This window comes from Schistocerca serialis, chromosome 5 (assembly GCF_023864345.2).
Source record: "Schistocerca serialis cubense isolate TAMUIC-IGC-003099 chromosome 5, iqSchSeri2.2, whole genome shotgun sequence".
NCBI classification, from domain to species: domain Eukaryota; kingdom Metazoa; phylum Arthropoda; class Insecta; order Orthoptera; family Acrididae; genus Schistocerca; species Schistocerca serialis.
Window position 1 is genome coordinate 119,209,984 of NC_064642.1, and position 12,254 is coordinate 119,222,237.

The 12,254-nt window shown below is 42.7% G+C and overlaps 1 protein-coding gene across 1 annotated transcript in view; it reads right to left on the reverse strand.

The window, feature by feature from the left end:
- Positions 1 to 1,221: 1,221 nt before the first annotated feature.
- Positions 1,222 to 12,254, reverse strand: part of LOC126481777 (uncharacterized) — a 173,231-nt gene continuing 162,198 nt past the window's right edge. The window contains exon 9 of the mRNA XM_050105732.1: positions 1,222 to 1,392. Coding sequence (XP_049961689.1) covers positions 1,222 to 1,392 — 171 coding nt within the window. The remainder of the gene's footprint in view (positions 1,393 to 12,254) is intronic.

Here is a 12,254-nt window from a genome sequence, read left to right on the forward strand (position 1 = left end):
GGAGTCATTCCAATCCCGGGAGCGGAAAGACTTACCATAGGGGGAAAAAAGGACAGGTATACACTCGCACACACACACATAGCCATCCACACATACACAGACACAAGCAGACATTGGAAGTTATTTCTTTTGGTGAAGTGAGTGACATATTCATGTACTTGAAGCTATTTGTAAAGGCTAGTTTCAGATATTCAAGGGCATTATTTACTGATCCTGGCAATCCCATTTTATCAGTAACAGATATAAAGTACTTGTTAAATAGATTTGCCACACTATGCCCATGTAGATGTATATCATGAAAATGTTGGTAAAGAAAGATAGAAATGAAATTATTCACCGTAAGTGTCTGTGACAAACAGCTGTAATTGCTACTCAGTTGACAGGCACACTTGAAGTGCACATTTTTAATTAAGAATGTATATTTTAGTTAGTAAGAGAAATAATTAGTGACTCTATGGCAAATGCATGTAAACATATGATATTTTGACATAAATGTTTTCTGGGTATGGTACCACATCATATCGTATAAAGGGTGCAGCAACCGTGGCTGAAATGTTGGTTTTTTCCAGCAGCAGTTTTATACAATATGATGTGATACCATACACAGAGAACTTTTGTGTTGACTGACTCTTGTTGCAGAAGCCTATGCAATTACAATGATATATTAACTAATTGTAATTAAAGTGTTTTCTCACAGAAGAATTTATCAGCACATCTCACTATTATTTGCCCACTAGTCATTTAAGAAACGTCATTAAAATTAACTAGCTTTGTTTGAAGTAGAATAAACTTTAATATCTGTCAAAATCTTATGACAGTACCAAATTGACATAATTGTATAAACAAGAAAATGCAGTTATGCATAAAAAGATAAATCATTCCAATCAAAAACACTAAAGTTAATAATTAATATAATAAATAGATAGAAAACAGAAGAATAGAAGTATACAACATAACATTACTGGCATGAAGTGCACAGGTCCAATTACATCAGTATATAAATACCTCAACATTTGGCATATCCAAATATCCACATTTTGTGTTGCACATTTCTACAACACTTCCACTGCATTTGCAGATACTCTGCTTTTTGTAAACATCATTGGCACTATAAATATGCTACATAGATTCAAAGATTCCCACTGCTGCTCCAATGCAAGTGATTGTATTTATGAGGAAATGCCCACCAGGCTGCTTGTGAAGGGAAGATGGAACAACTGCTCAGCAAGCTCTCCCAGTGGTGGTCATCACAATGGGCTGTGCATCTTGGTGCACCACTCCTCGGAAAACTCTAAAACTGCTGACATCACATGCTGTGACATTTGTCACCTCCCACGAGTCACTTGGTTGCATGGGCTGGCATAATGATGATGTAGAACCACCAGCCAGTACCTCGTGAACACAGAGAGAAAACATGCAGCAGAATCACTTCAAAATAAAACTTGTGCCATTGCATCATAAAATTGACAGCCACACGCAAAAATTTGTTTAAAAAAAGAGTGGAACAAATTAACTTCAAATACACACACTCATCCATAAAAACGTTAACAAAATGCTACAACAGTCAAATTTTGAAAGTCATGACACTTGTTATCACTCAGAAGTAAACATGTAATTTTTCCCTCTTCCCTTTCCACTCATTTTGCTTATCTTTATTTCTTCTCCACAAAATGAGTGTACTAATCTCTTCTTTTTATTCTTCTCATGGTGTTTTTTGATCTACCGTTTCACTTTAAATTCTTCTTCTGATCTCCAATAAGTTCCAATTGCAATTCTTTGCATATTTGCCCTGGTTTAATACATTATGTAGATAGTTTTTCCAATCCTTGGGCAATTGTTCACTTGGGCATGTCATTTTGAACTGTACTGATGTCAGAACATCTTCCATGGTGAACTTATGCACTGTGTAGTTCCCAATGCACATTTGCTGTGTACAGAAACCAATATTATCTGTGTTACTCAGATATTGAAGTCAACTTTCAATTATTGTCAGCATTGCAATTATATTTGGCCTACATAAATTGATACACTTCATTAGAGTTAATTTCAAACTCTGTAAAATGTCATCATACATCAAAAAACAACTAGTCTTACACACAACAGATGACCTTTGTATGTCAACAATGCCACCATGACTTACTGCACTCAGTTCTTGAGACTGGTGAATTTCTAGTTGTTGTAAGATTACTCAAGAATGAACTTCAACCACTCTGGATTATTTAGCTTTGTCTTGTTGTTTACTCTCTTGAACATTATTAGAATGTTTGGTTTTCTTCAGTCCTGCAATCTTGTGTTTCAAATCTACGAATGATTCTTGCAATTCATTATGAACATCTACTACCTTTTGATCCCACACTTTATCCAATATATGAGTATGTTTGTGGCATCGATAGGTCACATCGACCACAGAATTTACAATCTTTGAACATTAACTGCTCTGACGAGCCGCCATGTTTAATTCACTGTCTTTATACCTCATGCGGTGTTCATGTGTATCAGTCTTTATGGTAAAATACATGTGTACATAGAAAACTCGGGAAATGTTTATTACATATATTATGATCCGTATCCAGAATCCCATATTGGTGACCCCAGACAAGAAGTTCTACGTCTTCCATGACTTCTGCGCTGGTCGTATAGAATCAACAGGTTTCACATATGATGCCGTGGCTACATCACCAAACATTCTTTATGAAGATTTAGAGGCCCAGCTCTTACAACCAGGCCAACTTAACCCTCTGCCGTCGGTTATTTTGCAGCTAACGGACAATGATCTATGATCTTCGACGAGGATAACCTCTACTTCACCAACTCCACAACGACCGAGTGTTACAAAGTTACCTCAAACAATGGACTCAAGTTTTGTTTCACCGAATTATGCACAACACCAAGTGAAAAGTGAAGTGGATGATCTACTAAATAGTGTGACGATCGATCGCTCGTACGAAGTTCAAAGAGACTGAAATTTGCACATGTGCTTGATCCTCTATGCGACAGGACATCAGTTACAGTAGTGTCATGTGCAACTCTGCCATTTGTGCAAAATGCACGTGCAGTCAACTATTACCAGCCTCGCCTTCCTCACAAATCAGTAACAGATGATTTTATGCATCCAGTTCGCCAGAACAAACCACCAGATTGGCGGCCCCATTTCGCGACCACTTGGGTACAAGTGCACTCAACATAGCCTCTTCACCCAGCAACGTTGTAGTGTGACAGTGCGACCACCAACAGGTTTCACTATTGTTTTATGGTCCTACCACAAAGAGTGCATGGCCAGTGTGCATGGAAAACTCTTGTTGTTGCAGTTTAAGCTCCAGGCTGCCCCCCCATCCCCCCCTCACCCACGGGGGGGTCTCGATTCCTACCATACAACCACTCACTCCTTCCGCAGTACTGTCTGCGTCTGCCGCACCGAACTTCCGCGTCATTTTCAAGTTGGCCAATGTCAGTGCTATTTCTGCAATTTCCGGTCCAGTTTATGGGCCCTCATTACGCGCGGTTCACCTGTTCGCTTCCACGGTACTGACCGTGCCTGCCGCATCTTGTTCTCGGGTGTCTTCAGAGACATTACAACCAGCTGTTGTTCTGAACGTATGTGCCAGTAACATTTCCGTTCTGGTGATGCTGGATCCCAGCATGAACTCTTGTGTAGCAGGACCACAGGTCTTTCAAGACACGCTGAAACCATCTTAGTCTGCACCTCCAGGCCTCATACCCAAGCTACCTACCCTATACGAGTACAACCCAGTTTCATGGTTTGCATTGGTGGAGCACCTCTTTGAGTTGCATCAAGTGACTGATGACAACTCCAAGTTCCTATGTTTGGTCACACACCCTCACGACCACTCAGATTTAATTTGTCACCTCCTACTTTCGCCTCCACTGCCACCGAAATATGAGTTCACCAAAAAAAAAAAACGATATTGGACTGACTTGCCTGCTCGCAAAAGGAATTGATAATCAAGATTCTGTACAAGGAGCACCTGGGAGACCGCACTCCATCACATCTTTGGCGCCGCCTCAGGTTACTTGTGAGTGAACACACAATGCCAGACGTCACCCTGTGGGTGGTATGGTCTGCCAAGTTACCTACCGACCTACAGATACACCTACTGCAGCACTCTTTTGAGTCTATCGGGTCTCTCCTGTGCATCACAGATCAGCTGTATGCGCTCCTACACCAGATACACCCAGCTCATCCACCATCGCTGTGTGACACTACACCTTCTGTTTACCGGCTGTCTGCAGGCAGGGCAGGGCCCGTTCCACTTCCACACTTTCTACGCCGCCAGGCAGTACTCGTTTGCTTTCTCCTCTTTCCAAACATTCAAGAATCGCCCACAATCCATATATACTGGTTTACATCCCAGAACAAATCAACGAGGACAAGCCTCCCCTGTTATCACAGTCACCGCCACCGCCACATCTGGCTCATCCCTACTGTTGCTACCACAAGATTTTTGGGGCTGAGGCCTAGAAGTGCAAATTACCTTGCCAACACCCAAAGGCTGACCTCAGGAACCAAGAGATGCTGAGTCCTGCAGGGAACTTCACAGGCGTCCTGTCACATTGCACTCTGTCCACTTTTCCTCTTGGCCGAGCAGTTGTTTATACGTGATAGACATTTCATCGCAGTTTGTCTACCTATTTGACACTGGCACTGATGTGTCTATCATACCTCAATCGTTGGCTCCTACCAACTTTTCGCCGATGAAGTCTCTCCTACAAGCTGTCAATGCATCAATGTTACAAACTGTAGGTTCTGTGAAAGTGATGGTGCACCAATCCCCTTCTCTGCGTTTCCCTTGGATCTTCTACATCACCGACATCTTGTTACAGATTTTTTGTCCCATTACAAGCTCTCCCCAAATGTAGTCCAGTGTTCAGTGTTACACCACCTGTCTAACACTCAGATACCATGCTCCAGCACCTATTCTCCTTGTTCCGTTTCTGCCACAACATGGGATTTAGTTTGAGAGTGTTCCGCCCTCGTGGGCAAGATTGTGACCTGCGTCATTCAACTACTTTCAGAATATGACTCAGTGATGCACCTCCGCCGGGAGAAAAAAATGCTGAAACAATGCATTGCTCACACTTACAATGAGCTCACTGCGGTCCGCACCTTGCTGTTGAAACTGCAATCTGCAGTTCTGTCACTGGATCGAACTCCATCGCCAAGCATCAGTTCGAACACTCATCAGGTTAGTTCAAAAACATTCACTGCGTGTGATGATTCGTGTTCAGTGACCTCCGCACCGCCCAACTGCTCACTATGCGCAGTGCCTCATGTTTCAAACAGTGTCTCTAATAACAGTCGCTTGTGCAGCATGACCACACCCACTACACAGGCAGCCGCTCCGCTTGTTGATAAACGTTCCCCCTCTCCTGCATGCCGGCCAAGCAACTTGATGGCCATTGCTGTCCCTTGCACTACGCCAGTGCCTCTCTTGCCTGCGCTGGTTGCCCAAGGCAAAGTTAACAACAGACAGTTGCTGCACGCCCCACTCCGCTCCGTGCTGCGGACGCTGCTGACCTCTACAAACAAGTGCACACCGCACTCATGTAATAGGCATGTGACTTTCGTGCTGCCTTTTCCCACTCACACTAACTTCTAAGCCTCATCGCCCACCAGTCATCCCAAAACTCCACGTCAGAACGTTACTCAGCCTCGTGAGCAGTTCTCAGTCTCTTCCGTCACTGATGGAACGACATACATGATAATTATCACTGCTGGCCCTCCTATTAGACACAAGGTTAGACGCCTCAACCCCATTAAGTTGCGTGCAGCTGGCAGCAAATTAACGAACTTCTGGAGGCAGGCATCCTACAGCCATTGGACAGCAACTGGTCTTCACCAATTCACCTTGTCACCAAACATGACGGTCCTTTTCGAATTGTGGTGATTACAGACTTTTAAAAGCTCGCACTGTCATGGACAACTACCCCATGCCAAACATAAACAATTTCACTCATATGTTATCGGGTGCCACAATCTTCAGTGTGATTGACTGCAAACGTACTTGTCACCAGATTCCCCTAGTGCTGGAAGACATTCCAAAGACTGTGATCATCACGCTGCTCGGTTTGTTCCAGTAAAACTTCAGTCCATTCGGTTTAAAGAATGCGGCACAAATTTGGCAATGTTTCATTGACTCAAATCTTATGACGATTTGAGTTCTGCTTCATACACCTAGATGACATACTCATTTTCAGCAAATCGACTGAAGACCACGAAGATCATTTATCCCAGGTCCTCCACACTTTGGCATCCAACGGTGTTGAGGTCAACAAAAAAAAATTTCAATTACGTCAGTCTTTCGTGACGTTTCTGGGTTACACTGTCTCCACAGATGGAATACAGCCTCCTAAATCCCACGTGCAGGCTATCACATCATTGCCACCCACAGCTACGTACAAAGAACTCAGACGTTTCCTAGGTACTATAAATTACTACCGCCATCATCTACCTTCTGCTACCACCATGCTGGCCCCACTGACGGACTCGCCCTCCGGCAAACAAACTTTGGGTGTTAAACCAGTCCATTGGACTGAACCCATGCTAGATGCTTTCAGGGCTCTTAAAACAGCTTTAGCTCGTGCAGTCGTATTCGCCCACACTGATCCGTCTGCCGATTTGTTCATCACTACGGACGCCAGCGACATCACGGTCGGGGCAGTATTACAACAGAGCAAAGGCGACACAGTTTCAGCACTTCATTTCTTCTCCAAAAAACTGTCTACAGCACAGAAGAAATATTCCGCTTTTGATAGAGAGCTTCTGTCGGTGCACTACGAGGCCATCAAACATTTCTGCACTGACATCGAGGGCCGTCCTTTCTTCATTCTTACTGATCACAAACCGTGCTGGCAGACGCCTTCTGCAACCGTTAGAGGATCCTGCCCCCCCCCCCCCTCCCCCGATGTTTCCACCACTTTGACCTGGTCTCTCAATTTATTACAGATGTACACTACATCAAAGGCATGGAAAACATCCCCACTGATTTCCTCTCGCGGATCAATGCCATTTCAAGTATCGTTGATTTATCCTAACTTGCTTCTCTACAGGCTTGGGATGAGGACACTCAGGGTCTGCTCACGGACCCGGTCTTCGCTTGTGTTTGCCAAGGCTAAGTTCCCTGGCATTTTGGATGAAGTGTGGTGCGGCTCTTCTACAGGCATTTTGCGGCCTTTGCTCCCGCTCACACATGGGTACACAGCTGCATTTGCTGTCAACGAAACAAAATAGGACGTCACACCTCTCCACCACTTGGCAAGTTTGACGTCCCTAAGGGACGTTTCCATCATGTACATATCGACCTTATCAGTCCCCTGCCTCTGTTGGAGGGCCACAGGTATATCCTGTCCACAATAGACCGAATGTCTCGTTGTGTGGAAGCCGTCTCCTTACTCAACATCACAGCAGAAACTGTGGCCAAGGGATTCATTTCTTCTTGGATCATTAGGTTTGGCTGTCTGTCCACCATCAGAACTGACCAGGGTTGACAGTTCGAATCTGCACTTTTTACAATTCTCTGTAATCTTTTCGGTATTAAAAAGATCCATACAACAGCCTACCACCCACAAAGCAATGGGTTGGTGGAACGATGGCACCCCAGCCTTAAAACTGTACTCAGGTGCCATCATTGTCTCTGGTCTGTGGCATTTCCTTGGGTGTTGCTGGGCCTACATTTAAATCACATTTACATGGGACGATTTCCGAATTCATTTTCGGCTAAAACCCGGTTTTACCTGGTGAACTAATTATCCTCCAAGATCCCGGGGATTCTCCCTCCTTCCCAGGCTTTATCGGAAGGATGCGTGCACACTTTAGAAGCACCCAGCCACACCCAACTGTCAGCCACTCCCCACCTGACACTTACAAGCTAACTGCACTCAGCTCTTGCTCTTAGGTCATGCTCAGGAATGACTCTGTCAGACAACCCTTACAGCCTCTTTACCTCGGTCCCTTCGAAGTACTCTGGAGGGTTGAGATGACGTTCAACATTGTGATAAAAGATCGCCCGCAAACTGTTTCTTTACTCAGACTCAAGCCTGCCTTTGTAGATTCCGACACCCCTCTGCCATCCCAGTTGGACGCCTCAGCACATGTTCTTTTGACAGACCCGCTAACGAGTCTGTTCAACCTACGTTGGGTTTTCTCTGTCCAACAATTCACCACCGCAGTTTGTGTGTTCCTCAGACATGTCATTGTCATCCCCATTCACAGGTTTTGAAGACATTTCTGGTACTAGAGACACAGACACCCGTCCTCCGTTTTGTGCTGCAATGTACCACCTGACCGCGTTGACAACGTGTCGATGATGGTGTTAAGGTGCGTTTACACTGCCATTTGTATCGGCACATGTATGAGATACATGTATATGCGACTTTGCGACATGTATCGCGACTTGTATGAGTTGACAAGTATCAACCTCATACATGTATGAGCGTGCGTTTACACTGGTTGATATGTATCACTGTGCGATAGCTTTCGACGACGATTTGGAAGATTTCACATTTTTATGTGCTGGTACACTTGCTCTTTTGGAAGATGATAGGAAGAAAAGGCGGAGAGAGTTTCTCGCGAATTAACGCTAAAGGATGGCGCATATTTTAGAAATTATGTTAGGATGAGTATGGAGGTTTTCCATGGTTTGTTATCACTTGTGGCTCCTCTTGTGTCCAAAACCAACACCAACTTTCGGGAAGCGATTCCACCAGAGGATCAGTTGGCAGTAACACTCCGTTTTTTGGCCACTGGGGATTCCTCTTGAAACGAAGATTTCATTACAAAACATTTGCATTGTCGCGCGATTGCTAATGCCAACGTCTCACACACGATTGTAGGCATCCGTTGTCAACATTATCACGCGAGGCCGTCGGAATAATAGCAAAAAATTGATATACATGCCAGATGCATGAAAAAATTATAGAATGTGTTACATACTCTGATATATATAAAACTTTTACCTTCACTTCTTGGAATAAAACTTGCACAATAGCCCCGCAAACACCAAGAATAATGTTGCATATGGCACTTTTTGATGTTCTATGCAGATACATTAACGTCGAAACGATAGTCGGCACCTCCAAAACTCAAACAGCCGCCAAAGAGCCTGGTACTACGCATGCGCTAATCGTCAAAATAAGCAGCAGGCGACAAGACGACAGGAAATGATAGTACTGCGCATGCGCGAGTTCTTCAAATGTCGCTCATACATGTCGCGTATATGGCCAAAAAGCGATATACAAAATGTATAAGCGACATGTATGAGCTCGAGGGTCCGCATACAAGTTCCGTAAATTTTTGTATGAGGTGATGTATCGCGACATGTCAAATTGACATGTCGCTCATACATGTCGCGATACATGTATCCCAGTGTAAACGTACCTTTAGATAATCGTGTGCTTGTACTGCTCACCGACAGCACAGAACCGGCCCTCACTGAGGAACTCAACGTCAAGATAGTGCACAGCTTGTCCCTCCCACGAGAGTGCAACCCGTCATGTGTTTGATCTTTCATTTCTTCCTGAGTGGGGAAGGCATGCTCACATGCCACCTCCTCTCCCATACTACTACTCCCGAGTTGGCTAATGCATCATTCCCCCACTGATTTTCGGATTATGAGTTGGACTGGTGGCCGCCTGCCGCACTTCGCATGCTGAATGGGAACCAACGGAGATGGAGCTTCCGGTCATGCACCTTCCGCCTTGCACCGTTCATGCTGACGCTGACACCCACATGACTCCCCCCACCTCCCCCCTCCACTCGGGGCTTATAGGCCATACTCTGTACTGCAGGGGGGAGGGGGGGGGGGGTGTGTGTGTGGCATCGATACATCACATCGACCACACAAATTACAATCCTTGGAACATAAACTGCTCTGGTGAGCTGCCATGTTTCATTCAGTCTGCCTTTGTACTTCATGCAGTGTTCATGTGTATCAATCAGTATTTATGGTAAAATATATGTGTATATAGAAAACTTGGGAACTGGTTATTATGTATATTACGATCCATATCCAGAATCCCATATGTTCAAGTTTTTTATTCAAATCCCTTCACATTTTTTTGATTCTCTGCACTTAAGTCCTGCTTAGTATCATATAATTTTTTTATTCTCATCAAGCATTTTATTTCAATTTTTGCACCTAATCATCAACCCGTTTTTATTTTAAATCTGTGAATTTCTTTTCTAAGAACTGTATTAATGTGTCCTCCCTTTCTACTGTGCCAGTCAGACTTGTCTACCACAACTTCAATTGATTCAGCATTTAATTGTCATTTTCTACTACAATTGTACTTTGAATTCTGTTACATGATTTGAATTCATTAACGAGATCCATGGCAACACCGTCCTGGTCAAAACTGTCCTCTCTGTTAATTACACCACTATTCTCAGTCTGACTAGCCATTGTTGTTGATATCTATACTGCACACACAAAGTATCATCAGTTGCATTGTTCACTGTTGATATTCCTTTTCCTATCCAACATTGCTTGAGTAATCAAGATGCCACTGAAAATGGCAACTTCACTCAGCATTGGCGCTGGCTATTGGATTCTAGATTCAAAAACTGTTGCAGGATTTGATGCCCTTGTCAGCGGTCTCCATATTAACATACTTGGGCTGTTATATTACAATGATTCCTTGTTCATCTATCTCCAGTCTTAAAAATAGCCATATTTTCAATGCTGCAGGAAGCCTCTCTATATCTGGCAACACTGGATTCAACTGGCAGCAGAGGAACACCGATGCAACAAACACTATCTCCCTCTCACCCCGCCATCACTAACCCAAAACACTGTGTAGACTATAATGTGTCACTGCAGTCTACAGTGTCAATGAACTCGAAAGTGATTTGTGTTATCAGCAACAGTAAAATATTTTTTGTTAGTAGCTAGTTTAGTAATGGGAAAAAAAGAGGTATTCATATTGAATTGTTGCCTGAAAATAGAAAAAGTGTTAAATAAATATTTTCTTTCACGTGAAAAGTCACAAAGTGCCAAAAGCACAAAATCCAATAAACTGAGATAACAGTCACATTTGCAGTGCAACAAAATCAAAGAAAACACAATGTTCATTATAAACGTAAGCTTCTGTGGCTATTGTCACAGTCAATAAAATTTTTCTGGGTTTGTGACCACATTGTCAATCTGTGAAACTGCTGATGTTTCGGTCACTGTTTCAAGTGACATTCTTCAGGGCGTTTTTGTTTACTGCTGAATGAGAAAACTTCATTTCTTATATACCTGCAGATGTGACTGTTACCTACTGTTATGGATGAAGTAGAGAGATGTTAGAAGTTCTTTACTGATTTTATTATTTATTTTCATGTTGTTTTAATTAGTGTTTGCATTACTGCTTGTGATTGGTGGAAATCAGCAAATGAAAACCAGGTAGCAGTTGTGACATGGCATTGTTTTCCTGCTTCCCTGATAGAAAGCAGGAAATGCAGTCAAAAACTGAGAAAAATTTTATTGATAATGTTCATTGTTACCACTAATTGTGTAAAGACTGTGATAGTATTAAAACTTACTTCTGTTTGAGTCCTTGGAAGAATAAGATACAAACTTTTATGCTAATATTTTAACATGGGGATGGAAAGGCCTGTGATGCGATAATTTCTGTTGTTACCTCAGAATATAATTATTGTTCATTAACATAAAATAACTGATTTTATTTAATGTTCACATGTGTTTAAAGCACCTTTCCTCCAAGTAATTGCCATTTTCAGTATAGCAGATATATATACATTAATTGTTGAATGCTACTGCTGCAACATTCTCTAAATTCACCTAAAGCTGGGTGTGGTGCCCACATATTGGCTAAAAACTGGCTTCATTAATCAAGAGAAGTAAAATGTGCTAGCAATATAAGCACATGTCATCAGAATTTTAAATTATTTCAGGTACACCAGGATGTGGCCAGCAGCATATGTTAAACAATGATGCAGCTCATTTTCTTTTACTATTTTCAGCTACTTATAAATGTTTTCTAGGTCTTCAGCAGCCATACATGCAGGAAACAAATTTCCCCTGAAAATAAGATAACTCATGTTCTACTATTTAATCTTCTGTTTAAGGGAATAGTTGTCTTCACACTTTAAGCAAATAGTCATTATTGTCAGACTTTAGATTTTAACTGTATGTACTATTACATGATATGTACATCGTTCTCTTAACAGTGTTGCATAAAAAAACTTACAAGAACCTCATATGAAACTTAAAGAACTTTCAAAGCAAAGCTTT